The 27,296-nt window shown below is 40.5% G+C and overlaps 2 protein-coding genes across 2 annotated transcripts in view; one reads left to right on the forward strand and one right to left on the reverse strand.

Annotated features, from left to right (window-relative positions):
• Positions 1-9,454, forward strand: part of TEX10 (testis expressed 10) — a 48,981-nt gene extending 39,527 nt beyond the window's left edge. The window contains exons 13-16 of the mRNA XM_080610645.1: positions 5,253-5,333; positions 6,764-6,945; positions 7,943-8,153; positions 9,333-9,454. Of these exons, the coding sequence (XP_080466771.1) occupies positions 5,253-5,333; positions 6,764-6,945; positions 7,943-8,153; positions 9,333-9,446 (588 nt within the window). The 3' untranslated portion in view covers positions 9,447-9,454. The remainder of the gene's footprint in view (positions 1-5,252; positions 5,334-6,763; positions 6,946-7,942; positions 8,154-9,332) is intronic.
• A 481-nt stretch (positions 9,455-9,935) lies between these two features.
• Positions 9,936-27,296, reverse strand: part of INVS (inversin) — an 81,469-nt gene continuing 64,108 nt past the window's right edge. The window contains exons 12-16 of the mRNA XM_080611111.1: positions 24,505-24,806; positions 20,285-21,092; positions 15,027-15,259; positions 14,032-14,112; positions 9,936-10,680 (exon numbers count right to left, since the gene is read on the reverse strand). Coding sequence (XP_080467237.1) covers positions 10,565-10,680; positions 14,032-14,112; positions 15,027-15,259; positions 20,285-21,092; positions 24,505-24,806 — 1,540 coding nt within the window. The 3' untranslated portion in view covers positions 9,936-10,564. The remainder of the gene's footprint in view (positions 10,681-14,031; positions 14,113-15,026; positions 15,260-20,284; positions 21,093-24,504; positions 24,807-27,296) is intronic.

Consider the following 27,296-nt stretch of genomic DNA (forward strand, 5'->3'; position numbering starts at 1 on the left):
AAGAAGGGCTTCTTATCGCTGCAGAGGATGAAACAAAAGCCGCTTGGGTAGCAAAGATATTTTATGGCATCCTTTCTCTGAATTTTGTAAGGTGGCTCTGAGAACCAGGCCTTTGCCTCAGGTCCAGCTTTGTTTGCTCCCTGATGGCACTTTCACTGTTGAGCATTATATGGGATTTTGCAGACAAAAGAATAATGTTTTCAGAAAAGCCCGTTGCTTACTTAGGACACTAGGATTGTCTCTAGCATGTGGTTCTCTATCCCGGGACCAAATCTTGCTGGAACTCAAGTTTAAACACATGATCAGATTGTTGCACAGGAGGTGAGCAGTGGTGATTACCACTCCTGTATGTGTCCAGGAGCAAATAAAGATAACTTCACTTTGTTCAGTTTACTCTTGGTATAGGTGTAACATGAGGCCGCGTGCTACAGCCAAGGAGTCTGCAAATAGGCTATCAACACAGTTCAGCAATTGCAAGATAAGTCTGTATGCTGGAATTGCCCCTGTTTCTGAGCCAGTAATTGGGCATTAAGTGTGTTTTGTAATCCTTCTAAGTCTTTAGAAATACATCATCACGATGCAGGACACGATATATGTTCTTAAGCATTTGTAATTCTTAATCAAGTTTCTGTATTCCTGTCTTGCTGCCCTGAATGTAAGATAAGACTCATGGGTTTTTTTGCCCCCTGTTGCCCACCTCTGTAATGTTCTTCAGCAGACCCTGTTCCTCTCTCTTGCCTTTTTACTTAACCTAGATTTTGTTTTGGTTTATTGTTGCTGTGTGCAGGTTTCATGTGGGGTTTTCTGTGGTGTTGTTTTCTTGGGTTTTTTTCTGGAGTCACTGAATCAGGAATACCTTTCACATCCGCCTCTGTGAGCTTAGCCAAGGCAGACGAACAAAGATCTCTTGTACGCAGCTTTCTCAACAACTCAGGGCACTGTTAATATTGCCCTGTCAAATCAATTTATTTCAGAAGGAGAAGCAGCACCTGTCAAGGGAGTAGTGTCTGATAAGCAAGGGTGCTTCGGGGGAAGCTGGCCAAGCTTCAGAGGACAAGCTTCATTGCCTGCCCCATCACCTGAAAACTTCTCGTTTTCTACGCTCTGCAGTAACATGTTACGCTGCATAGAGTCCTGCTCAAAACAGTCATTTATTTCACAAGGGCTTTGGAATTGACTGCGAACAGCCTGTTACATTTCAGTTACCTGTGTTTGAGGTGGATGTGGATGTGAATTGAGAAGTGTAAAGTTAGGGTGTAGTGACTGGTGTGTGCCAACTTACTTGTTTAATAAAGTCCCTTCTCTTGGAGTCAGAGCTGTCTTTGCTCAGACTCCACTGAGTGGCTTGCTAAAATACTTGATCCGTTATCTTTCCTGCTTGCTCTGTCCTCACACTTGTGTGGGTCTTCAGAGCAAGGTATTTTTCTTTGGAAAAGAGTACTTTGCAGCATGATTAAGTTTGAAATAATATGCAGGGTTTCCCTGGAGAGTTACTGGTAAAATATTTCCTTTGAAGATTTTTGAGTCAAGATTCTGTCACGCTATGGGGAGGAAGCATTGAGTGATTTAGAGAGTGAGAACAGTTAAATAATGGCGAAACATTACTCTTGGTTCATCATTTGTGTGTGTTCCTGTTGCCACGAGAGCACAGACTGAGACCTCGGCTTCCTCGAGTCACCCCAACTGCACCATTTAGAATTGAGAACATCTTACAGATAAGCAGTTTAAAACTGATGGATTCCTCTGGTTGTATGTTAGAGCTGAGGAGAGCCTGTTTCAGACTGGATTAAGATTCAGTTAGGTTGGTTCTCAGCAATAAAAATGCTTTTAACTAGACTAGATTAATATTCCGTGGTTTCAGTGTCTCCAGAAAGCCCCAGGGAATGCTCCTGGGCTGCCTTCCCAGCCTTTTGGTTTTTTGTTCCCATTTTATTTGGCTGCTGTTGACGTTTGTCTTCAGTACAGCAGGCAGGGAGACCTGTGTAGTAATGATTTCCTGAAGCCCTAGTAGGGAACCTGCTCTTGTGGTTGTGTGGCTCAGTGCTAGGATGGCTAGTTGGGCTTGTGTGATAAGTAAGGTTTGATTTGAATAACTGACAAGGGATAACAGAGCCTGTAGTATTTGCTGCTTAACACTAATAGGTAATCCCTGTGTTTAAGAGAATGCTTTGCTTTGGCTGAATTTTCTCAAGTGGACATCAACAAAATAAAGGTGATAACAACCCCAAAGACCCAACCCCTCTAAACCTAAACCAAACCTGTTATACTTGTCTCCAAAAGATATAAACCCCGTACAATCAGCAGTGCTTGTTCTCTGTCCGTTCACTTCAGGAAGACTCTGAAACAAAACTACACTCTGGCTTTGGTCCAAAACTAATCTACAAATGCACCAAAAATGTGATAAATGCTAATCAAATGTAAAGTAATGAATCAGCTGTGACATTTTATTATGGAAATTAAACATCATGCAAACCCTTGCCTCAGGAAAATGAATTGTCAGGAAAAATACTAATTTTCATGTGATAATTAAGTTTTCTTTGCTTTTCATTTCCATGTCTAATAACGTTTCAGTTTCACTTTTTATAACAGGCATTTGTTATGAAAACCATTTCAAGCAGGATTTAATTTATGGAATTGAAAAGGATTGCCACTCCCACTTAATTGTAGGAAAATAGAACTGGTTGTAGGCAACGGTTCTGCTATTTCGGGGGTCAGACAGATCTGAAAGGTGGAAAAATTAACTTGCACTTTACCACAGCCCTTCTAAGCAAGTGTGCTGTTCTCCAATGGTACGATCCCTGTTTTTTCTTACCAGTTCTGGGACAGCCTGAGTGTCAGTGAGTTGTACCTGTTATGAGATGCTCCTACAACTTCTCATTTCAAGGAGAACCTTGGTGAACTGGTAGGCCTGTTCTAGGACATAGTCTTAAGGGTGAAATAGTAACGGTTTTGTTAATGATGAAACCTTAGTTTGCTGGGTGGGCCTGATGGGTTTGCCTTCAGTGTCTTTGATTTATTGACCTCTTGTGGGTATGTGTTGAATCAGAAGGGATCTCTAGCATACTGTGCCTAGTGTCATGTGCTTGCAAGCATATGGCATACCCCGTTTATAAACTTCCTAACCTCTGTTTTATGAGCAACAAGTATCTCCTGCTTTAACCCTTTTGTGTCCATCCTTCCTAATTTCCACCTCATCTGCATGCTTAGCCAGCTGTGATCATCATTATTTTTTGTTGCTGGTTGGTTATGTCTGTTCTCCTGCAGTGGTTTTCACCTCTTTGTCGTAGTTGTAGGTGATGATAATATCTCTTCTCAGATACAGTTGTGCCAGCCTCGGCAGGTCAAGTTCTTTCCGTTGACACCCGTACGACAGAGTTTCTGTTCTTTGTGCATTTTTTTTCTATGCCCGTTCAGTTTGAATTCACCTTTCTTGAAAATGAGTGACTCCTATTTTTGCACAGTGGGACAGAAATGAAACAGTCTGGGCAGGGTCTTATGGAGTAGTGTTGAACAGACAATCGGTATTCTGTCTAGTAACTCCCATCGTGATTCTTTTTCCATCCTAAAGTGACGTTTGCCCATCCCATGGTTGTATCATCACCACCTTGTGGCCAGCTGCTACGTGCAGCATTTTCTCCCCATTTTTCAACCGTTAAGCCTTCTAGCTGCATGCACGGGTTTCCGTTAGTCTCCAAGCGTGTGACCTCCTGCTTTTGATTCACTGAATTGTTTCTGTGTGTGACTCATCAAACCCATGTGATCTTTTCTATAGGTTAGTCCAGTCCTCTCATCTTGGCAGGGTTTCTCAACTCTGATCAGTCAGCAGACAGGTTTCATCAGTGTAGCCTTAACTTCTGTGTAAGTGTTGCTCATTAAAATACTAGGTCACATTGGTGTCATTGTTTGTCCTTGACGTGACAGTCCCCAGTAGTAACCTCTGCCTCAGCTTGACTTTATTCCTCAACACTGCAAACATGCAGATGCTTTGAGTGCTTTTCTTGGGAATATTCTAAAGTACTTACTATTTTATCATTTTCAAAGTGCAGCATACAGGAGCACTACGAGATACAGGATGGAGTATACAGTTACAGGAATATTACCTCATTGTTAAATAGAGGTACAGAATCAAAAATAAGCTTATTATTTGCCATTATCTTAAATTCTTCCCTATCTCAAATGTCTGATCTTGCTGTTCCCTTTCCGGTTCCGTTAAGCACAAGTAGAAGGTTTTATTCCTCATGTATTGATTCTTCCATCTTCCTTCTCCTTAGGAGGACACTATGACTGCTAATGGTCTAACACACACACTGTGCATGTTGCTTTCCAGAGGCTTCAGCTGACGCTCTGGTGGGATAAACAGGGAATGTGAACAGAGGAAGGTCATCCAGGCGCTCTGACTGGTTCACAAATTATTGGAAGAGATGGGAAGAAAAAGAGGAATTGAGAGAGCCATCTGCTGAGGATTGTAGTACAGCTTGCTAGCAGAGCTGCTAGAGTTCGTGTTTCTCTGTCCTATCTAGGAGCCATACAGCAATTTTGGGGGTCTTGGACAGCTCTTTTCCTGCCCTGCCATTCTGGCCAGGGTATTTTTTTTACCAAGAATTGAAGATCTGAGTCTTGGGTGTTGTTTTTTTTTGTTTCTTAAAGCCCTCTTCCCATCATGTCTCTGGGCACCTATTACAGTTTGCTAGTGGCTGATGGTTATACAAGCACCAAGTTTTGGCAGCTCATAAAACACGATCTCCCTCTGTATTATTACATTTTGTATCATCTTTGAATGTGATGTTCCTGGCAGTGTAGAGGAAAATAAGTCAGAAATGGATCTTTGTGACTTTCTTCTTTGTTATGTTATTTTTCTGTCCTGTTTCACTGTGATTCCTCTGTTTCATGCTTGATAAAGTTACTTGTGAAGTTGTTTTCTGCAGTTCTTCAGCTCCAGGGAAAGGCCCATGAAGGCTTGGTGTGGTGCTGTAGCTGGATAGAATATTTTTGGCCTTCTCCTTCTAGCACGTAGGTAAAATGAAGAAAGGCACTAACAAACAGACTAATGGTGTAAGCTGGCATCTCCTTAAACACGGAACAATTTATGTTGGCAATGTTACTGATTCTTTACAGTGTATAAGAGTACTTTGAGACAAAGCTGCTGTGTGTCCCCATAGGTATTTAGGTCTGTCAGCAAAGTATAACAACACAGTGAATGATTGCTGGTTGCATTTAGAGTGCTTAAATATAACTTTGTTTTATTAAAACAGATGATCTGTCACAGCTTGTCCACTATACCTTCACAGAGTCAGTGTTTTGACATTCTCCAGACTGGCATCTGTAAATATCTGGTAAGTACCATTTTGTCTTTTTTATCACTTTCATGTGATAAATGTTGTAGCGGTCTCTTCCCCAGATACACTTATTCCATATACTTCGTGTATAAGTTCAGCATTTGCAAAAGTTTTTTGACAAGATTAGCAGAGTTTTAAAGGATATCTCATAACTGTCAGTATCCAAACTTAGATGAATTTCTTTTGCTCTGTTCAGCTTGTTCTGAAGCTGGGACAGCCCTAAATGAAAGGCTTTGCTTTTCGAAAGAGCAACTTAGCAGCCTTAGATGGGTTTCAGAGTCTGTCTTCTACTGATTCTAAACACTGAGGGTGGAGATGGCAAAGCCAGAGCTGTGTAACAGGATTTGCAGTTACCTGTGATGCTGCCTGCCAAGGGGGGGACCTGTCTGCCCTTCTGTCATGATGGTTCTGGAGCTAACAGGTGCCTGCGCTCCCTGTATGGAGCCCTTCTGAAAAACCGCTAAAGCAAAGCTTCCATGGAGAGGGGCTTACCTTTAACTGCAGTCAGGATTTTTGAGGGCAAGTGTTGACTTAAATCACAGCCTACAGATCAGCTTATGTGCTCTACTACACTGTTCTGAGAGCAGACGGTTAAGTGGCTTTTTATAGCTGATGAGATTGTTGCCCAAGGGCTCTAACTGGATGATGACACCTTAGAGGGAAGAAAGGCAACATCCTCTGGGGGAACTTGAGCAAGTCCCATCTACCTGATCTATATAAATTGAAATGTCTTTGTTCCCATCATCTCCCAGACTCGCTGGCTGGCACTTTTCATCAGCAGTGTTGGCTGATTTGATCTTCAGGATGCTTCTTTGTATGCAGACTTCCATCTACTCACTGTCATAACTTCCTGTGTGTGGTTTGTCAGGAACATCTTTATTTGATTTATTATTTAGTGTTTGAGTGTCCTGTAGTATTCAGCAGGTTTTTGGTGACAGTTGCAGTCCATGTTCCGTCACACAGGAGTGCCATCCTTCTACTCCTGCAGCTGGCTGGTGCAGGGTCAGCTTGGAACAGTAGTCTGCACTTGTGGCATTGAAATACCTAGTCTTACATTGGAAGTATTTAAAAGTTTGAACCCATCATTGTTCTTTATCTTCTACCTCTTATTAGTTATCATACTGCTGTGGTTTAACCCCAGCCAACAACTAAGCTCCATGCAGCTGTTGCTGACTCCCTCCAACAGATGGGGAAGAGAACTGAAAGAGTAAAATTGAGAAAACTCATGGGTCGACATAAAGACATAGTTAATAGGTAAAGAAAAAGCTGTGAGTGCAAGCTAAGCAAAGTGAGGAATTCATTCACTTCTTCCCATGGGCATGCAGGGGTTGAGGCATCTCCAGGAAAGCTGGGCTCCATCCTAAGCAGCAAAAACCCTTGTGTATAAAGTGATGAACTTGGGGGTTATTTGGTTTGTTTTAATACAGGTTGGATTGGTTGTAATACCTGATAGCACAGCTGGATCTGTTCTGTGTGCCATAAATAAGCTCTTGGATCAAGCTTGCATCCTGAGTGAAACCCTGCACAAGTTCTTAGCGTCTTGTTGTTACAGTCTCCTGTACTTCCTACTCACTTTAGACAAAGAGGATGCAGAACACTTACAGAAAAGGTAACGCTGCTTTTGTGATCTCTGCTTTATGCCCACAAGTATTCAGAGGTGTAAAATGAAAGGATGTCCCCTCCCATCCTCCCAGGGTGTTTTGCCATCTCTCTTTTGCTTGCTTCAAAACAGTACTTGGATTTAAGAAAAAAAGCTGCAAAGTTAGCTGGAATTATTTAAAACAGTAACTGAAGGAGGTTTCACCTCAGGTTGTTCTAGGTAGATGTCAGGACATCCTGACTTTAAGGTATAAATATCCACTTTTCTAATCTTTAGCTTTAGCCTTTAGTTTCATTAGTACATTGAAAAGCAACATGCAAAGGATTTGGCTTTGTAAGCTTGTCCTCTTAACTGACGGCGTATTTCACTTTTAACACACCTTCTGAGGCATCACTTTGTAGACCACAAATCCATGTGATTTAAAAACCCCAAAGCTACAGCTGGCAGATGTAAATAAGTTTATTTACCTGTATAACAGAAATGTCTTTTAAACAGTTTAAACTTCAGGTTTTTCCTGTAACTTGTTCCATACACAGCAACGTTGGTCAAAGCTTACTTAAAATGTAAGACCTGTTTTTTAAAGCCGGAGTCCTCCTTCGCCGATGGTGTTTAATGACCTGCAGATCACACACGCCTGAGTCTGTTGTGTGATTTCTTCTGAGTGTTAAATAAGCACTGAGGTGTACCTGAAAAGTGCCTGAAATAAAACCCTCTCCCGGGCTGCACCAAGCAGCAGTTACACTGTGTAAGAGCTTCAGTAACATTTGTAGCTCCAGGGCAGGGCCTCCAGTTTGTCTCAGTTGCTGTACATGATTTTGGGATGTTTTCAAGTTTAGCCATTTCGTGGTACAGATCCTCTGCTTGGGCGCTAATATTGGTGAAAGCAGTTGACACAACTGAATTGAGAGCAGCACCCTTGTACAGCTGTGAGGCGAGCTCACAGAGACACACTTGAAAGGAATACCCGTCCTCAATGGTTTAACTCTTTGTTCTCTCTCCCTGCCAGGGATATGCTGTGGGGATCGTGTATTTCTGCGTTAGCACTTCTGCCGCGCTTGCTGAGGCTGATGCTGCAGAGCCTGCAAGTGAGCAGGATCTGTCGGGAAGAGCTGCCCGTGGTTGCTCAGTTGCTTCGCTTACTCATGCAACATGGTCAGCTCAGGAGCCATATGATCACAAATGAATTCCTGGTGCAACAGATTATCAAGGACATCATGGTATGAAACTTCATTGTTTCTCAGAGACTACACACCTGATGTTTATGTTTAATAATTCTTGCAAAGGCTGGAACAGATGTTTAGCAAAAGACGTTATAGTTGTCTTCTGTTTGCTTTAGGAGCCCAGGCTGTGTAGAAGGCTATCTGAGCTCCTGCGCTCATTGCACAGACAAGGGCAGTTATGAAGTTTAGCTTGTGCCCAACCCAGGGCCTGGGACAGCAGGTACCTTCCTAACAAACCGACTGGCAGTAGCTTACCTGCATGGCCCATCTGAGGGTGAGCTGTCCCAAAACAAGGAACTAGTCTTCTCTGATGATGGGAGCAGGGGTACGTAGGTGTACAGGGATGTTATTAAATCAGACAAACTCCCTTAAATATATATAGTGCAAAATATATTCCCTTTAAAATACTGCAAACCCCAGCGCATCTGTTCCTGTGTCTGCATCCTGCTGGTTTGGGGACTGTTCCAGTCGCTTCTCTCTTCAGAAAAAACATCTGAAACTGTCTTTGCACAAAGGTCTTGTGAGTTTGAGCGCAGAGAGTTTGTACATCCCACAGGTTTGAATAAGTGAGCCATGGGTATTCATTAGTAGCTTTTAAAAGAAGAACGTAACCTCAGTGGTGGTGAAAGCAGATGTAAGAGCGTAGGTGCAAGGTCTACCAGAGACTGAGGGGGTTGGTTTCCTTTAGTGCTGAAAATGTTCTTGTGATGTCCCACTGCAGGTGGGTTGCGTGTGGTGGCAGTGGGGTTTTTTTAACCACTTACAATGCTGAGGAGAGTGAATGACTGGGCTGTGGGCTACGTTGGTCTACTGGTAGCAGTTCTCTTACAGACTGGGGGTTTGAGCTCTCCTGCTGTAGTAGAACCTGCTCATTTGCATTTCAGTTGAGTATAAATTGCGGGATTGGGGTAAGGAAGTAAGGAAGCCACTGTAATTACAGGTAAGGAAGTGGCAGCTGGTGCAATTCACACACTTCATAACTGCGTAGTAACACTTCATAATTTCAGCTTTACCAGACATACCCTGTTGAAATGTATAAATGAGAGTAAGGTGGCCATGTGCGGGTGAACAAGGCCATCTTGTACCCTGCACAGCGCACCTCACTAACTGTACAAAGCCGGCTTTGCAGGTGCTGGTGATGACGTGGAGTTTTATCTTCTTTCCCCTTCCTTCTAGACCCTGAAGAGTGGGGAGGTTCAAGAGCAGTGGCTGACAGACCTCCATTACTGTTTCAACATTTACCTTGCCTCTCATCCCCAGGGACCCGGCCCTGTCAACACCGTGTATTAAAAGAGGTCGAACTGCATTTATTGTAAAGCATTTACTTCTATTTAGTTTTGAATGGGAGATGTTGGAACAAAGCTTGTCCATTTTTTTGTAAGTGAAACAGAATAAACATTTTCCAGAGAACTGCGCCCCTCTCCTGCCTTTTTTTTCCAGCAAGCAGATGCTGCTGCTGGAAGGTGGTTTAGTAGATGCACTGACCACAGTGTGAGGGGAGTGAAAGAAGATCCAGTCCCCTCAACATTTAAGCGCTTGCAGCAGAACAGACTTACGTTGACTTCAATCATCTGTTACTTCAAAACATCATATTAATTGATTAGAATTCTGTAATACCAGCTAGAAGAAAAGACAGAAGACAATTTACATAGAAGCTAGAGTAACATCATTTTATTTGTGCTCAGCTCCTAGTTTTAAATACTTCGTGCAAGGTAAATGCTGTATGCTGGCAGCTCCAAAGCTATTATAAGAACAAGGTTTCTTGTAGAATAGGTCCCATCTTTTCTTGCTTTCCGTAAAACATCTTTCTGTGCAGGTATAAAAACAGTTATTGATATAGAAAAAACTGGTGATAATCTCAGTGATAGAAAACATCGTCCTAACAATTCCCATAGGCTGTGGAAAGCCATTTATTTACTGAATGTTTCTGTCGACATCTCTACTTTTCCTTCCAAATCCATAGCTAGCTGAGAAATGATTGTGTCTTTAGTACCAAAGTGGAGAATGAAGGCTGTTCTTCTGTGCCTGTCTTTCAGAACTGTTCCACCTTCAGTACAGTTTCCCTCTCCTTTGAAACTGTGTTTGATGAACACATTCAAAATTACTTTTGACAACGGAAGACTTTGGGAGCCCCTACAGTTCTGCTGCAGGGCTGGGCTCAGAGCTTCAGTTTATGTTTCCCAATGCAATTCAGATTTCATCCTGTCAGTAAATAAATAACAGTTGCATTTAAAAACTGATTCGTACTCAGAATGAGTCCCAACTCCTTAGAAGTCTGCATGGCCTGTAATGCTGGGATAATACAAAACGGCAAGTTCAAGTTTAATATGTTGTAGATGGCTTGCACATGATGAAAGGTAACGGTTGTACTGGAATATGCTTTTTAAATTCCAAACATTCAGCTTTGCTTAGTGCTTGAGTCTTGTGTGTTTTGGTTTTGCAGCTGTGGTTGGTCTCATGTTGTATGAAAATTGTTTTGACTTCCCCATGTTCTCCAGCAAATTAGCACACTGTAGGTTGTTTACTGAAAAAGAACAGAACAGGTTTGATGAGGAACTCTAGTGGGTATAAAGCAGTTTAATCTACACAGTGTTCTAGATCTCAGAAACAGTGAGTGCACCAGGAGAAGAATCATAGAATCCATAGAATGGTTTGGGTTGGAAGGGACCTTAAACATTATCTTGTTCCAACCCCCCTTCCATGAGGGACACCTCACACTAGACCAGATTGCTCCATCCTGGTCTTGAACACTGCCAGGGCTGGGACAGATGCATTTGTCCTGGCATCTCACTGTTGATTATCTGTAAGTGGAGTTTATTTTCTGTGGCACTTGGTATAGCTTATGTAGAATCCTACTGCAGGTGTTCAAAGCAGTAATATAATATAATAAAATATAATATAAATAAATAAATAAAATTATAGAATTAATTATAATAATATAAATTAAAAGAAAAATAAAAATATAATATATATAATATGTATATATTTATATATTATATTATATCATATTATATATAATTATATAATACATATTGTACTATATAATATATATTATATTATATAAATATATAATATATTATAATATAATATATATTTACTATATATTATATATTTTTATATATATGTTATATATTATAATTATATATAATATATAATAATTATATTATATATAATATATAATTTATATTTATATTTATAATATATAAATATAATATATAATATAGAATATATAAATATAATATAATATATTTATACTTATAATATATATAATTTATATAATTATATAATTTAATATATATTATAAATAGATATAATTATATATGATATGAATATATTATAATATAATATATTATATATTGTAATCTATAAATATATACTATATAAATATAAATAAATATCATTAAAATAAAAAAATTATAAATAAAATATAATAACAGAGAGCAACATGAGATTTACCCACATAAATGAAGAGGGGTTTCCTGGCTGATGGCTCAGTCACTAACACAATGCTCTTGGCTGAGCTTGCTGAAAAGCAGCAAGGGATTTTTTTGTTGAGCAATATTTAACCACGTTAAGTCCTGGGTCATTTCTAGAAGGTACAGGAAATTGGTGCAGGGCTAAAGCTCTGAATTACTAGAAAGCAAAAACGAATGCCAGCTGACCCTTCTCTTCAGTTCTGATCCTGGCTGAATATCTGGACTCACTCAGTGTTTTTATTTAATGTGCTACAAATACTGTGTGTGTTCTCCTTCCCCAGTTTTGTAGAGGTGGGATGCAAACATTTTGATGCTTTATCCCTTTCCCGCCAGGGTCTTGCCAAGTGCAAATCTGAGCATTTCATTGAGGGGCGCACCCAGCACACCCTAAGGACATCTTTCTGATGCCAGGAATTGCAAAGTCTCCTCCTTTACAACTCTACACACACTTTAATGTCCACAGTGAAACAAAAAAACTCTAGCCTTAGCTGTCTGGCCTGCTGCAGAGCACCTCTTTAAATGCCATTTACTGAACTGACAAAAGGCACCTATTTAATAAAATGATGTGTAAAAAGGAACAACTTTCAGGGTCCAAAATGAGCTAATTGTACCAATTCTGTCCCTATTTGCACACCCCTTTTCTGCTTGTCTCCCTCTGCTCAACCCCCCATCCCCCCCACTTATTTGTACATTTCCTTTGTGCACCTTCTGCATGTCCTCCCCTCCAAAGTGCTGGGGTCTGCTTATGCCAGCAAGGTAATGGAGTTTGGTGTCTGTCCCTGCTACAGATGTGTCACAGCACGCTTTTCCCACTAGCTATATGAACATTCAAACTAGGGCTGACAGCCAGTCTTCACCTTCCCAGCTGTACCTTCTGCAAGAGAGAGAATGAGACTGAACAGTCCATTCTGACCTACTCCAGGCACCTACGTCAGGCACGGAGTATCTGGCATTCACCACTGACAGCTCTGAACTTTTCCAACAAGCGTCATGTTGTCATGCACAAAGGCGGTCAGATGAAAAACATGTTATTGTCTTTTAAGTAAGGGCTAAAGTTCCCTGCGCTCCTATTAGGTGAATGAAAGTAGGTAGTGTTCTAAAGGAACTGGGCAGAGTTCCTATCACCATCCTATTCGTCACCAAGTTATGAAAGCAAAGGACACTCAAACCTCAGAAGAAAGCCTTTTTATTTCAGGAGACAGGGAGATGTTGTCCTGAGAAGCTGAACGAAAAGAAGCATTATTTGCTAAAGCTCTTCTAAAATTTAGATTCTTATCTGCATGAAGAGGTGGCAACCAAACACCTGCCTGGTTGTGCTGCTTAATTAAAACAGTTTTCAAACAGTGGAAGAAAAAAGCCTCCATCTCATAGTGAGGCAGAAACTCCCCTACAGTTCTAACAAACAAGGCTAAGTCAGTGTTTGATTGCCTTCTGACTTAAGAGCTTTGTTAAACTAGTAAAGAAGAAAATGTATTTTACAGCCCTTTGCAAACTACCTGAACTACTATTTCCTTGAAGCATCTCCTTTGCTGCTAGCTAGCCACAGCCTGCCTCTGAACTAGCTGTGATACAACCATGAAGGCCAAATGGGCAAGGCACTAGATCTTCACATGGTGAAGCGCTAATGTTACTATAGCTCCCATGCCCAAGTAAGTGTAATTACAGTCTTAAAAATGGCATGATTTTGTAAAGAAGTAGTAGGAGAAGCGGCCATGTACTCTTCAGTTTCAGGTAGCTGCCAATTAATGCCACATGCATGATAGTTCCAGCCTTTAATGACCTTGATAATATTTTCACGCTCGCCATCCTTTGATGCTATTTCGTTGTACATGGTGTAGATCTCCTGTCTGCCTGCGCAGCTTGACAGTCGTGGTTGTGCCAGCCCCACTGCCCCAAGACCAGATACGTACCCAAAATTTCAGTGGCGGGCAGAACTAAGGCTTTCCCAAGGAAGACCTGGAAATGACTCTATGGCTTCTGAGTTAAGCAGCAAATAAATGCATCATTTTGCTAAAGCTTTACAACTTAACTGAAAGTCAAAAGTCTATGCAGTAATTGAGGCTCTGTGCACAGCACAGACACCCAGCTACACCATTTTAGAAGAAAGGGCAGAGACCAGATCAATAACTTTGGATTTTCAAGTTTTCATCTATGCACTAAACCAGGTATTTGTAACAGCCAGGTGTGTAAATTCTTGGCATGATTCAACATAAGGATGAAAGTGCAGTGCTCACGTAAATCCAACAGTAGTGAAAGAAAAAGCGTGCAATCATAACAGCTTGGCAGCAGTTACATGCTTTGAAATGAGATCCCAGTTCTTGAGCAGATATTTTTGCTTTTCTAAGATGAAACCAATCTCACATGTATACAACATTATTCTTAAAATGTAGGTGTCCTACCTGAGACCAGCTGTACATCAGAAAGCTTCAGCTTGGAAGGAGGCCTTGTTGGCTGACACGCTTTGCCTTCCTGAGAACGTCCTTTAACAAGCAATATGAACAGCTCCATGTTTAATCACATAAAGATGACGTTATGTATAGCTAGGAACTATTTTAAGTAGGCTGCAACATCGCTTTGTTCTAAAATCAGTCTCATTTATGATGAGGAAACTCAGGGGATGTTCTCTACGACAGAAAATTGTGACAACCACAACCGAACTTTAACTAAAAAATACATCTCGCAGTTGCTATTAAAAAAAAGTTAAATAAAATTAGTTTTATTTATTTAATCTTTTTTTTTTTTGGCCATCTAAACTACAGAGCCAAGATAGAAGTGACTTACTACCCAGTAAAGCACCTACAGGTAGCACATCCTTATTCCATCAGTGATCCACACTGTAAACAAACTCAAGGTTTAAATCAATGCTTTCCTGCTACCCTTTCTGCAAGATGGAGTCCTTTGCACCATGCACATTCAGGCATAGTGCAGTGCTACCATAAAAGCTGATCTTGCTCTTCCAATAAAGACCAGTTCTCTTGAAGCAAGAAAGTTATGAACATGGAACAAGACCATATTCTTCAAATGGAAATATTTAAAAAACAATATAAACCCCATAAAGCTTAAAATCATGCTTAAACCATGCTCCAGCCAGCCACTGTGCATCGATTGCGCCAGCTATCCCCAGTTTAACAGCTCTGGCAAAAGAATTGTTTGCTTGCTCAAGACCCATGCTGGAATAACGCTATGTGGTGATTCAAACGGCTTCAGCAGCAGCCAGTTTAAATCACAGAGGGTTTCTTTCAGTCTGCAACAGACACACAATTACCCAGAACACCCAAGATTCAGACTAATTGTAATAAATATGTGAAATCCCTAACAATGAGGTAAGGAGTGTATGGAAGAATACACTGTTATAAAAGTGTAGCTATTTAAAATAGAGTGAAGACAAAGTTACCATATATCTGCTTCAGGATGGACTGCTTGCTGGGTTTTATGGCCGAGCTGGTTTTATTTACAGGTTTCAGGTTTTGACATGAAGGAGCTGATTTCAGAAGGCTATGGTTCAGCTGTTTCTTCCAGGCAACCCGAATGAAGAAGGCAGCTGTCTCTTGTCTCCATTTGTCTTCATCTTCTTTGCACTGCCGCTTAGCACTAAGAAGCTGGAACAACTCCTGTCTTAGCTGGTAACTAGAAAGCAGAAAAGAGAAGAGCACTTGTTTTAGGTGACCTGTTTTAACTTCAGTGCTTTCCACACATCAGTTCACATGGTGGATTACATGAGTTAACTGGGAAAACAGAACTCCCACTGATGTGCTAAGTCATTTGGATGAGAAATGTTTGCTCAGAAGCAAAAGCAGGAGCTGGGTTCAATTCTCGATACAGCCATTATTCACACAGTTAATAAAGATCTGGCATTACAGGTATCAAAAGTTACAGCACCGCAACATCAGCGTATCAACTGCTTTATAATATATAGAAAGCATAGAGAAGACAAGACCTATAAATATTTATGAGTATAATCAATACAATACTGTTTTCTCATTTCAGCTGTATTCACAGCTTAATAACACCAAATTTTCCTGTGTGCTTTACCACTTGCTCAGTCAATCAGTGCAAGAGACAAACCAGATCTACTTACAGGTTCAACTGCACATTTCCTCTACCTGAGATGCTTTCCCTCCCTCCTCCAAAGGTGCTCCCCTCATCTTGTTTTCAGCAATGTAGTTTTGCTTTCTTCCCTTCCCTTCAAAGGCTCCGTCTCCCAACCCAACTTTGCCATGGCTGCTTTGATCTTACACAGTCCAAACCCTGTTCCACATGGCAGCAGCAGATGATCTGTCCTTCTTCCCACTTTGATGCCTCATGGCACCAGCGACCAGGAGTTGCTTGGGTTTTTTTCTTGAATCAGATACAAGTATTCTATCAGATACTGGCATTTCACACTCGCGAGTCCATTAACTGGCCTAGCAATTAACTCTGAATCTTCCCAGGGCAAACCTTCCATAGATGAACAGTGAGTAACACTTGCAAAATATTGTTAAGTAAGTGTTTGGTAACTGGCCAAAACACATTGGGCATCATCCCCTCCGGCATTTGAAAAGGTTCTACTGGATGCCACATTACAGGGAATGAGGAAGAAGGGAGAAGGAGGTGATTTTGTTCTCTTGCTCCATCTGCAACAAGTTCTCAGTTAAAACAAAAGGCAGCACAACCAGATACAAAATGTGTAAATATAAAAGCCAACAAACTGTACACTTCAAACAAACCACCAGCCATATACAGAAAAATGAGCACATAAAAGCACAACAGAATGCCAAAGAGGGATGATATGCTCAGTTACAGCCCCAATAATTTTGAACTTTCAATAAGCTTAGTAAATTCCCTCAGTGAAACTTGCTGGGTGAGACAAATATATTCAATCTTAATTTAGTGGAGCTTCAGAATTCAGGCATGTCCTGTTATACAGCTCGTTAAACTACGTAACAGCTGCAGCTTACCAATAAAGGTCTGTAGTGCCTGCGAGCTGCAAAGTATTGTACGTATTCAGAACAGAAGCATTATTAAAAGACAGAAGGGAAAAAAGGATCCAGTTTGGGTAAGTAACATGTCAATTAGAACTGCTCAACAGGGTAAGAGAGGAAGAGAAAGTGAAGGGGGGCACAGTTACAGTGACTTGCTAACGTAACTGGAGCTAGGGATGGGTTATGTTAATACTGCTGCAGGAAAAACAATTGGGGAACTGTTCTATACTTGAGCAGAAAAGATTAAGCTGTTCTCTTGGAATTCAGTAATTGCTGCCAGAAGCCTTTGCTGACAGGTGAAGTGACCCACTCATAGGCACTCCACCTTTGCACCCTGCTGTGATTTCATGTTTGTAAAGAACTTCTGGTAGTTTTTAGCAACAAGAAAACAACTGCGAGGCTCTGACACCGAGATGACGTAGGCAGCTATCTTTAGAGCATGGGCACATTCTCTGAATTCAGCTCTCCTGTAACTGATCGTTCTGACCCTAGTGAGAAAAAAGAAGAGTGGCTCCAAGTTTGATGCTTTATGAATCTGATGTGGGGCCTTAACAAAATAGCCAGTGCTTAGTCAATAAAACTACTGCACAGCACAGAAATGTGGAATACATGTGCAGAGTGGCAAAGCTGGCGAATGGCACTCAGATTCATTGTTACAGAAGCTCTAATCTTAAAAACCACTGCTGGTCAAAGTATGCGTATAGCAGTAACATATAAAGAAAATACAGCATGACTCCCACAGGAGAGCAACAGTAACAGCAACCAGCTTACTTCCAGCTTCTGTCAACTCACTGTGGACTCTGGAGAATGGTACAGGCCTCAGTGCCCCCCATGAGAGCAAGCTAGACACAGAATGTGTAAGCCTCAGCGAGCAGGAGAAGCAATTAACCTTTGGCAAGCCACACACCTAAACACAGGCTTTTGAGGACTACATTTATAAAGTGTGTGGACTGTGGGAATTGAAACATTTTCCCAAGAAAGGCAAGTTTCATACACTTAAGCAGAGCAGTACCATTGTGTTACAGCTCACCACAGCTCTCAATAAACTTTCAAGAAGTAAATCACAACTATAAAATTTGCAGCGAGACAAATGTATTTAACCCTAATTAAGAGAAATGCCAGAACTCAAGCATGTACCTCTACATGTTTCTAATGTTCTAATATTCTAATATTGCTGTCTACAAGTACATGCTATTTACCTGTGCCAGCCTGGACCTGAAAGACAAACACAGGACTGGGTGGGACTCACAGTCACACAGTAAGTACCTGCGTAAGAACTATAATTCAGTGTACAGTGGGTGGGAAAATAGGTATTTCAGAGGGCGAGTCAGAATAACTGACATCATAGTAACAGTCAGCACATGCTGGGTGAGCTAGCTGGAAATGCTTAACCATGACTTCTTGGCAGCCAGGTGCCACCATCAGACTTGGGATCCACATCCTAAAATACTCACAGCAATTCTCTTTTGGGATGTATATTAACTGTGCTTCAGAGGAAGAAGCAGAACTATCTTCTTTTTAAAAATAAAAACTACTGATGCGATAACAGCATGGAAATTGGGAAGAGGAAATCTGGTCTGATTTCACAGCTCCCATCATCCATGTGGGTTTCAAAACACTCGCGTAATAAAGTTCATGCTGAGCTTGAAGCATAAGCAGAAGAGACAGCAGAACTGGTGGGCCTGGGAGAGAGAAGACAGGAGGGAAGCACAGCTCTTCACAACAGTGGCGTGCCCTCACCTCAGCACTGCTGCCAATCAAACTGTTCTGTGTTTTGCATCAAAACAGTCACCAAAATAAATGCATTCTAGTATCACTGCAAATGTTACGAACTCCAGCAAAGGTCTAGCAACAGTACATTGTCCACAGGTGTAACAAAATGGCAGTGGAAGAACAGCCAAACTAACCTCTCCTGCAGTCTTGCAGATCTATGATCCATGTTAGTGTTCTATAAACTATAGGAGTTTTACAAACAGGGCAAGTATGTTTATTTTTCTTTATTAATTCTCACAATAGCAAATGTCATTTAAACAATCTTTAATCCCCACAATTTGTGAAGTGCTGTGAGTGCATGCTCAGTGATAGCACAAGCAGATGGAGAGTTGAGAGAGATCCACCCAAAATCTTTAATCAAAACTGTAAATGGAATGCAAAGATTTCCACACAGGTAAGCTAGCTCAATACACGGCTTTAGATCCCAGATCTTGTAAGGAAATTTGCACAAGCACTCACTACACATCTTTACGCTTTGACAGGAAGCTATGGTATGTGCCTACTCCTCTATGGGGATTTTAATTTAAAGGCTGAATTGCCTTCAGAAGCAACAGTATCACTTACGAATATACTCTCCTAACCTACTCCTGACTTTAGCCTTTGGTATCTGAAAAGACCTTAACATATAAGAAAGTGGCATCTACATGAGAAAAGAAGGCCAACGAGAACACCGCCAGCACTGAGCTGCTTGCATAGTGTCTGGAAGCAGCAGAGAGAGTTGAAGGCAGAAGTGGTGGATCACTGGGAAAACAAGTGGCTGCTTTGCTTTGCAGGTCAGTGTGGGTATGAGTAATGTGGCAGAAGCACAGAACTACAGGATGTTTTGAGGACCTTTAGAGAGATCATTTAGTTCCAACCCCCTGCCATTGGCAGGGACACCTTCCACTAAACCAGGTTGCTCCAAGCCCCGTACAACCTGGCCTTGAACACTGCCAGGGATGGGGCAGCCACAGCTTCTCCAGGCAACCTGTGTCAGTGCCTCACCACCCTCATCGTAAAAGAACTTTATGTCCAATCTAACCCTACCCTCTGTCAGTTTAAAACTGTTCCCCTTGTCCGTGGTAAAAAGCCTTGGTAAAAAGTCTTATTCCATCTTTCTTACAAGCCCCCTTTAAGTATTCAAAGGCCACACTCAGGTCTCCCCTGTGCTTTCTATCTTGAGGCTGAACAAGCATACTCTCTCAGCCTGTTTTCATAAGAGGTGCTCTGGCCCTCTGACCGTTTTCATGGCCCTTCTCTGGACCTGCACCAACATGTCTTTCTTGTCCTGGGGACCCCAGAGCTGGATGCACAGATAGCAAACAAAGAGCATTCATGAAAGCAGGACAATGCTGTGGAAAGCAAACACTGGGACATCTCACTCTCTCCTGTCTACCTCTTCTGTACAACAGTCATTCCTGCTCAATCAAGTTACTCAAGTTAGCTTCAAGTTTTGGCAATGAACTTCGAAAGCTTCCAAACCTTTTGTGGCTTGGTTACCCAAGTCAGGTCAGAATACAATTTCAAGTGTGTCAGTAAATGGTGGTGAAGGATCTGGCTACAAAAACCTTTTCAGGAAAAACCCTGTATCCCTCCATGTGCAAGTTTCCTAATGAAGGCGAGAGCAGTGAACTCTGGGCTTAGGCAAATTCTGATCTGCACTCTCTGAAGAAATATCAGTGCTTGAAACAGAAGTTTCATAACTTCTCCAATTATTAAAAGTCATCACTTACCTTGTACTTTTTATGAACTTACTAATGTAATTCCAAGTGACTGAAACCTGCTTTCACTTGTTTGGTGAAAGATTATTAAATTCATTATTTAGCACTGGTAATGGTGTAAGCAAAAGGACCAAATAAAAGCACATTGCCAACAAGCTAATTTACTTTACATCTACTTATATCTTACTCTCCTCTAGCTACTGAAACAGCAGTCTTACCTTCTCCATGTCCTCTGGATGACTGTAGCAGCATGGTTCTTCTTCCGAAACAGCTCTTTTCTTTTTCTTTCTTTTTCTATAATCTGCATTCGAATCTCTACAGGGATCAGTTCAATATTTGTACTTTGCCATGCGACAGAATATGATTGATCATCTGCATTCCTGGATCCAATTATGCCTGTTTTTTCCAAGTTCGAACTGTCATCAGGAGCAGAACACGCTGCTGGGTTTCTTGGCACAGTTCCCATTGATTCTGCCTTAGCAGACAATAAAGGGGAGGCCTTTTTTGCTAACTCGTTATTTCCCGCTCTGTTAGTTTGTTCTACAGCATGCACGCTGTCATTTCTGGTGTTTACAAATACTGTTTTGGCACTTCCTGGTCTACTAGAGCCAGCTGGTGAACATCGCTCATCATTTCCCTCTTTATTTCTGCATTTCTGCTGATGCCTTTTGCTTTTGGAAGAAGCTTCACACTGCTTCAAGTTTCTCGCAACTCCACCAGTACAGCTGACATTGCAGAAGAACACAGCCGTTCCTTCACAACGGTCCCTGCTGCCAGATGAAGGCTGACTTTGATCTCTTAGCTTTTCCCCAGCACTCACAGTCCTACAAGCAGCAGTAGTATGCCTTCTGCTCCTCCGAGCATAAGCACCTGTCGTGTCGACAGTGTGCTCCTTGTGCTTTTCTCCACCCAGTTCTGTAGCAGCTGTGACCTGATGTTTCATTTCCACTTTCGTTCCCTCTTTTGCTTTGTCACTATGGAAATGGACACAATTTGACTTGCTTTTGGTGTGTTTCCTTAGAGAATCTTTAGATAGAGAAATGGAAACCAACATTCAGCCTTTGAACCAACAAAACATAGTTTTTTTCTCTATTTTCTTTTTTGCTGAGTCACCTTTGGAGCACACTAGGATTTATTTACATGAAAAAACACGTGAGCAGGAAGAATGAGGAGCGAACCTGATTGCCTGTAACAGTGCAGTCCCAAACTTCTTAATTTGCTTTTGGTTCTAAAAGCATTTTTCTTTCTTACAATGCATTTGACTTAGATGCCTGAAAAAAGTTCACAGGGAAAAACTGTTTCTTCAAGTACCTGAACGTACTGGTGTTCTTCAAAGAAACCAGCTCACAGTGTGGTGCAGAAATGCAGCCCCATGAACATATCTGCTCATTCCAGTGCAGATACCGTGACAGACTGTCACTGGTTCAAGCTTACTTGTTGAAGTTCTGCTCTAGCCACCCTGTATCCTGGCGTGTGGTGACAGACTGGGTAACCCACTGACCCAGGAAACCCAGAGTGCTTGGCTTCTTGGTACTTGACATCCTAAATAAAACTAGGCAGTCCTTCCCATTTCTCCCTTGCTGCTGTGAGATAAGTGCTTCTAAATGCCCTTGCGAGGATGATTCGGAAGCCAGACTTCAGTGCAAAACTCAAAATCTCCCATCTACCACACACCTTCCATTTTGTTTGGAAACTAACAGGAGAATGAGAAAATAGGCCAGGCAGGATGAAATGTAGCAGACAGAATGCTTGTTAAGGGGTAGGTAAGCCAGGAAAAAGAAGAGAAAGAGATCTTTGATACACCAGAATCACAGAAAATCTGATGGATCATCCAAAAACTGGAGAAACCATGCTATATTCATCCTCACTGCAGCCTGTCAGGATACTCTTTTGACTGGGTAACAGAATATGGCACATTATCAGATTATACACAGGAAACTAAAGATTATCATCAATGACGTCTCCAACAAAGAAGATTTATCATAGTGACAGGTCAGTGTGGGCTGAGAGGCTACTCTAACTTATACATGATTAGCGTATGTCTAGATAGCCCTCTGTGTTCTGGGACAGGGAAAAAAACCCCAATCTATTATTTTAATCTATTATTAATGTAATTATTTTTTTCCTATCTATTTTGATCTATTGTTTTAACTGCTCAGAATGGAGAAGGAAATTCACTCTCTTTTGCATTACACCTGGGGAATAGAAAATTTAAAAACAACATGCCTTCTGATGCCAAGATTTCTAAGGGCATAATCCAACTCCTAGAGAAGCCAAATCAGAAACTGCCAGTGCCATAAATAAAACAGGCATAGGGCTGACAGTCAGCTCAAACATATGAAGTTTACAGCACTGTTGTTCTCTCAACGAGATGAAAGAACACAGCTTTAAAAGAAAAGCCTTGCCATTCTGAATTCACCAGCACCTGCCACCTGGTTTGCACGTGCATCATGTAGCAAGCTTTTTTACTTCAACCGTAAGACACCGAAGTAGTATGTGCAAAACTTCTGAACCTGAACAACTGGGTAACTGGATAATGGAAAAAACCCCAGAATTTAAGTGTTCTAGCTCATCTTTTAAGGTTGATAGAAACTTTCTTAGGTAGAAAGATCAAGCAATAGCAAGTACAGAGTACAAAAAAAAAACAACTTATCTGTTTGTACTACAGCTAAGGCAAATGAGATAACATAAATAGGAAAGAGGATTTCTCTGTTAAGAACAGATCAGAAAACCCCACCAATTAAATCATAGTTTTCACAGCCCACAGGATCTAAATTTATATTTAATTCCAATAAAATGTCCAATGAAATCCATTAAATTTTTGGTCACAAGAGGACTGATTAAAACACTTAATGAGAACTGATTAAAGAACTTCATGATTTGATCCTTGCTGCATCAGCTTTCTTGGCATCATTTCAATAGCAAAAAGAGAATGCATGCCTAAAAATGGCATAGCATTTTATTTCAAACATAGGCTTTTTGGACTGGGCAAGAGGGGCCTTTCTTTACAATCTGAAAGTAAACTGGTCTTGTAGGAGAAGTAGACATGTATTTTCAGAAGAAGACTGAGTAAAGAGTTTTGTTGTCACGTCCAACATGGTGAAGAAAGATAGTAAATAACAGAAAGAATTTTCTACTTAAAATTCTACTGTTTGCAGAAATTATATTCTGCTTTTAAAGACATATTGAAAATAAAAAAATCTCCAGGCAATAGCCTATATGATTTTAAAATTTTACTCGTAGAACCATCACCATGGAAAAATTATTCTGGCATAGCTACATCAGGAAATCTCCATCTTCAGGGAAGCCTTTAATCAAAAGTCCAAGCTAGATGCTGGTGGCATTTACTGCTGGTTTGGATTCCCTAGGTGACTGTAAAGAGTAGTGTACTTAACTGAACATAAATGCAGTTTTCCAAATACAAGTATCAATAATAGAATCCTTTATAGAAAATTTGGCGAATTCTGTCCTGATCTCTGTAGTCAGTTTCACTCTATAGCCCATGTTTCCCATGGACTACCTACTACCTACTTCCTCAGGTCATTCTCTTTGCAAAACTATTGTATTTGGTCCAGAACCAGTGGGAGTCTGACTGATGCAGTGCAGTTTCCATTGTCATAATCAATGGAAGATACTGGCTAAGAATGGATACTGGAGTCAGTAAAACAAAAGGCTGATTGTTCCTCTTTTATAGTTTCTTTGTACTTCTCCTTCTTTTCTTCCTGCCCTTCACTGTTGTAAACCTCCCCACATCTCTCTTTCCTGTCTCCCTTTTTTCCATACTTCTCAATTTTTCCTCATTATGTTCACTATCTCACAAAACTAACAAGAAATGACGATAAACTGATGATGCATTTAAAGACAGAAGAAAAAAAGTGCAGCAGGGCACCTCTGACACACTGCTTCATAGCACAATTTTTAAAAACAGTCTCACTTCTCAAAAAATATCCTAGAGTGTTCTCAACAAGAGGACTTTGGAGACAAATCATAGGAGAACCCTGACATGGAGAATGAAGCAGCCTGAACAGCTCCCTCTGTATGCTAGAGATGTCACTTAGAACAATTTTATCCTCATTTCAATCTCATTTAAAAACAAGAATTACCATTTCTCCATTAGCACTCTTCAAGTATCCCATAGATATGCCAAATATCTTTAATCTCATTTTCTCCTAACAATACAACTAATAGAACAACTCCCAACAGCCTGTTCTCACATATTTTGGGTATTTAAGAGACATTGTATATACTGCCATTTTTGACTACTTAAGATGACAAAACACACACAGTAAAAAGAATCTGTATCTGACTCTTATCATATATGAATTACTTAAATGATGAAAGAATAGGAAATGCTAGAAAGATGAAACAAGTCCTATACATAAAACACCCCACATATGGACAAGCAGGATAATCAGGACAATTTCAAAAGCTTACAAACCTTTCCTGATTTTATGACTTTCACTCTGAGGCTGGGCTGACAGGCAACTCTCCTTTGGTGTCCCTTTGTTGTGACAAGCTTTAGGTGAACCTCTACTGTTTCTCCCTAGTTGAATTTGTGAACCACTGAGGGACAGAGATCTCTTACTCTGTGTATCAATGGGTTTGTTAGGTAACTGTGAGTTGCTGGCAGTCTTCTCTCGATTTGCAGCATTCTGTTGTACTCGAAGCCTGTTTTCTTCCATGTTCTGCATCCCATTCTGTAGCTTGGCCTCTTTTCTTTTACTTTCCTCTTCACGTTTCCTGTAATTATAGTCAATACCATAAGAATTCCAAAGACAGAATCTTGGGAGCATGTATCTAACTTGAACACATTGCTTTCTAGAAACTTGACACTGCCACAATAAAACCCTGAGGACACCACCTTTTTTGTGAGAAAGGGACACCTATTGCATTGAAGTCTTAACTTGATCTGAAATAACAACTGACTTGCAGCTACAGCCTAATGAAGCTTAAGTCCTCATTAGGCAGCTGCCCGTTCAGTTTGCAGCGGTTTAAGCTGATTTTACAGCACTCCCTTACTGAAAACAATGAAATTTAGTTTTTTTACAAATATACAAAAGCTAAAAGCAGGATTTTGAAAAGGTGGCAAGACAAGCAATATGATACTAATAACTATGGTTTCCATTAGTAATGAACAATGCTTTCATATAAGTAGTCACGCAATGCACTGTATGTGAAAACCAGAAAACTTCAGTAAAAGACATCACCTCTTCGAAAATTATTTTTCATACTTACCTGTGTCATAATTAATTCAGACAATTATAAACCAATTTCAAACTAGTTACTGGTACTAACTTGCTCCTGTGTATTTATCATTGGCAGGTAATTTAATGCATATAAACAGATTATACATTATACAAATGATAAATACTGAAAATATGAGATGTGAATTAAAAACTTGTGTGCCTGTAGTATGCCATTACAATTATGATATTTGGTTTTCAAAATGAAAGAAGTCATGCATCCCTTAAATAGTGTAGATAAAAAGGAGAATTTTGGACAAGGTCAGGAAAGGAGCATCTCTTTAATAAAGTTTTGCAGCCTATTTTTAAATACAGTGAGATATCATTGCACTTTAGCTTTTAAATTCTTCTCCTACAAAGCAGAATAAACCCAATAGCACATAGCAAACATTACCTACCTATCACTGAACTTGGTTTTGCAAATTAAGCACTGGTTGTAAGATGAAGTGACATTTTTCCTGTTGGAATGGACAGGTGATAAATGTCGTATCATGTTGCTGCCTGGTATTTTAACTTGCTTCCAATGCTACAACATAGTTTGCAGACTGTTGACACATCAGCTCACAGCACAGCATATGACAAGTTAGTTATGGAGCATACCATCCTCGGTTCCTGTGAGTCTTATCAATGCCAGTATATGTCATTTCAGCGTGAGCTGCCAGGGATAAGCCTTAACTTTATCTGTCAGTACTATCTGATGAAGCACGCTCTGCAGAAGCAGCTGATTGAACTTTGCACCTGAAAAGCTGTTAATTGATCTAAAAAATACACTCCCAGCAGCCTGAGGTTCAGTATTCCCTCTGGCATGGAAAATCATGGCTAGTTTCAAATAATGTCAGCATTCCACAACTGGACTACATGGGGATGTCTGGATTGTGTACAGTATGGATCTCACTGCCACTACTCTGCTGATGAATCAGATCTTACTATTCACAGAATAGTCCTTTTCCTACAAGAATCAAGCAGCCTATTACCAGTATCCTCCATCAGGGTATTTAAAAAGAAAGTGTGAGACGCATTGTGCGATACAGAATCAGGCCAGAGTGACCTGACTCTTTAGATGAGTAGATTAACTCGAAACAGTAACTTCAGTGACACACCAAAAGTTATTGAAATGACACAGGACCAGAAACTCACAAGAAGCAAAACGGGATTTTTCTTAAAAAAAGGTCTTGCTTGTTTGCTGGTTTTTCAGATTAAACTGAAGAAATAATAAATGGAAGGGATTTCAAAGCTCCCTATTCATAGCCTATCATGCTAATTGTCACACAACAGCTTAGTCAATTAACAGATTCCTGAATATTTACGAACCTCCCCTTGTGTTTTTTCTTTATTTACTCAGAAATTCAGTTTGTGTCACAATGAAAAATATCTTTGAAATAAAAATTCCCAAGTTTTGCTTTTGTCTGACTTGAGAGACTAGGTTTGATGGAGCAGTAAAGAAGGAGACAAATTCCTGTTTTAAGGGCTCTCATTCATTTTTGGGAGGTTCTAGCTATACAACAGGATGCAAATCTGGGCTCTCTAGTTAGACAACTACGGCTTGATAGTGATAACAGAGCTGGCAGCCCAACATTTTCCACTATAATTGCAAAAGGATTTTGTTCTGAATGGTCATAAATTTGTATTTCATTACAAAAGTGAGAGAATGGAAACTGAGCCTTTAGCAGATGGAAAGGAACAGTTTCAGTCTCACGCATTTGTGAAGACACAGAGATGCTCTGAATTTTGATCCTGCTAAAATGAAGCCAACCTCTTCTATTCTGTTAAGAACACTGTGCTTTTTTTATCTATCTACTCTGTTTTAAATTTAGAACATCTCCGTGTGCCTGGAGAACATTTCTGAAGTTGTCCTTGCAAGAAACAGTTACCTCAAAAATCGTAACTTGAAAATAGATCTCCAGGTATGATCCTACTACTGCTGAAGCTTTATCTGGACCAAGAGGAGTTATATTTCGTACTGTATAAACAGCTACCTTCTGCTATT

The sequence above is a fragment of the Psittacula echo genome, assembly GCF_963264785.1.
Source record: "Psittacula echo genome assembly, chromosome: 2".
Taxonomy (NCBI): Eukaryota; Metazoa; Chordata; class Aves; order Psittaciformes; family Psittacidae; genus Psittacula; species Psittacula echo.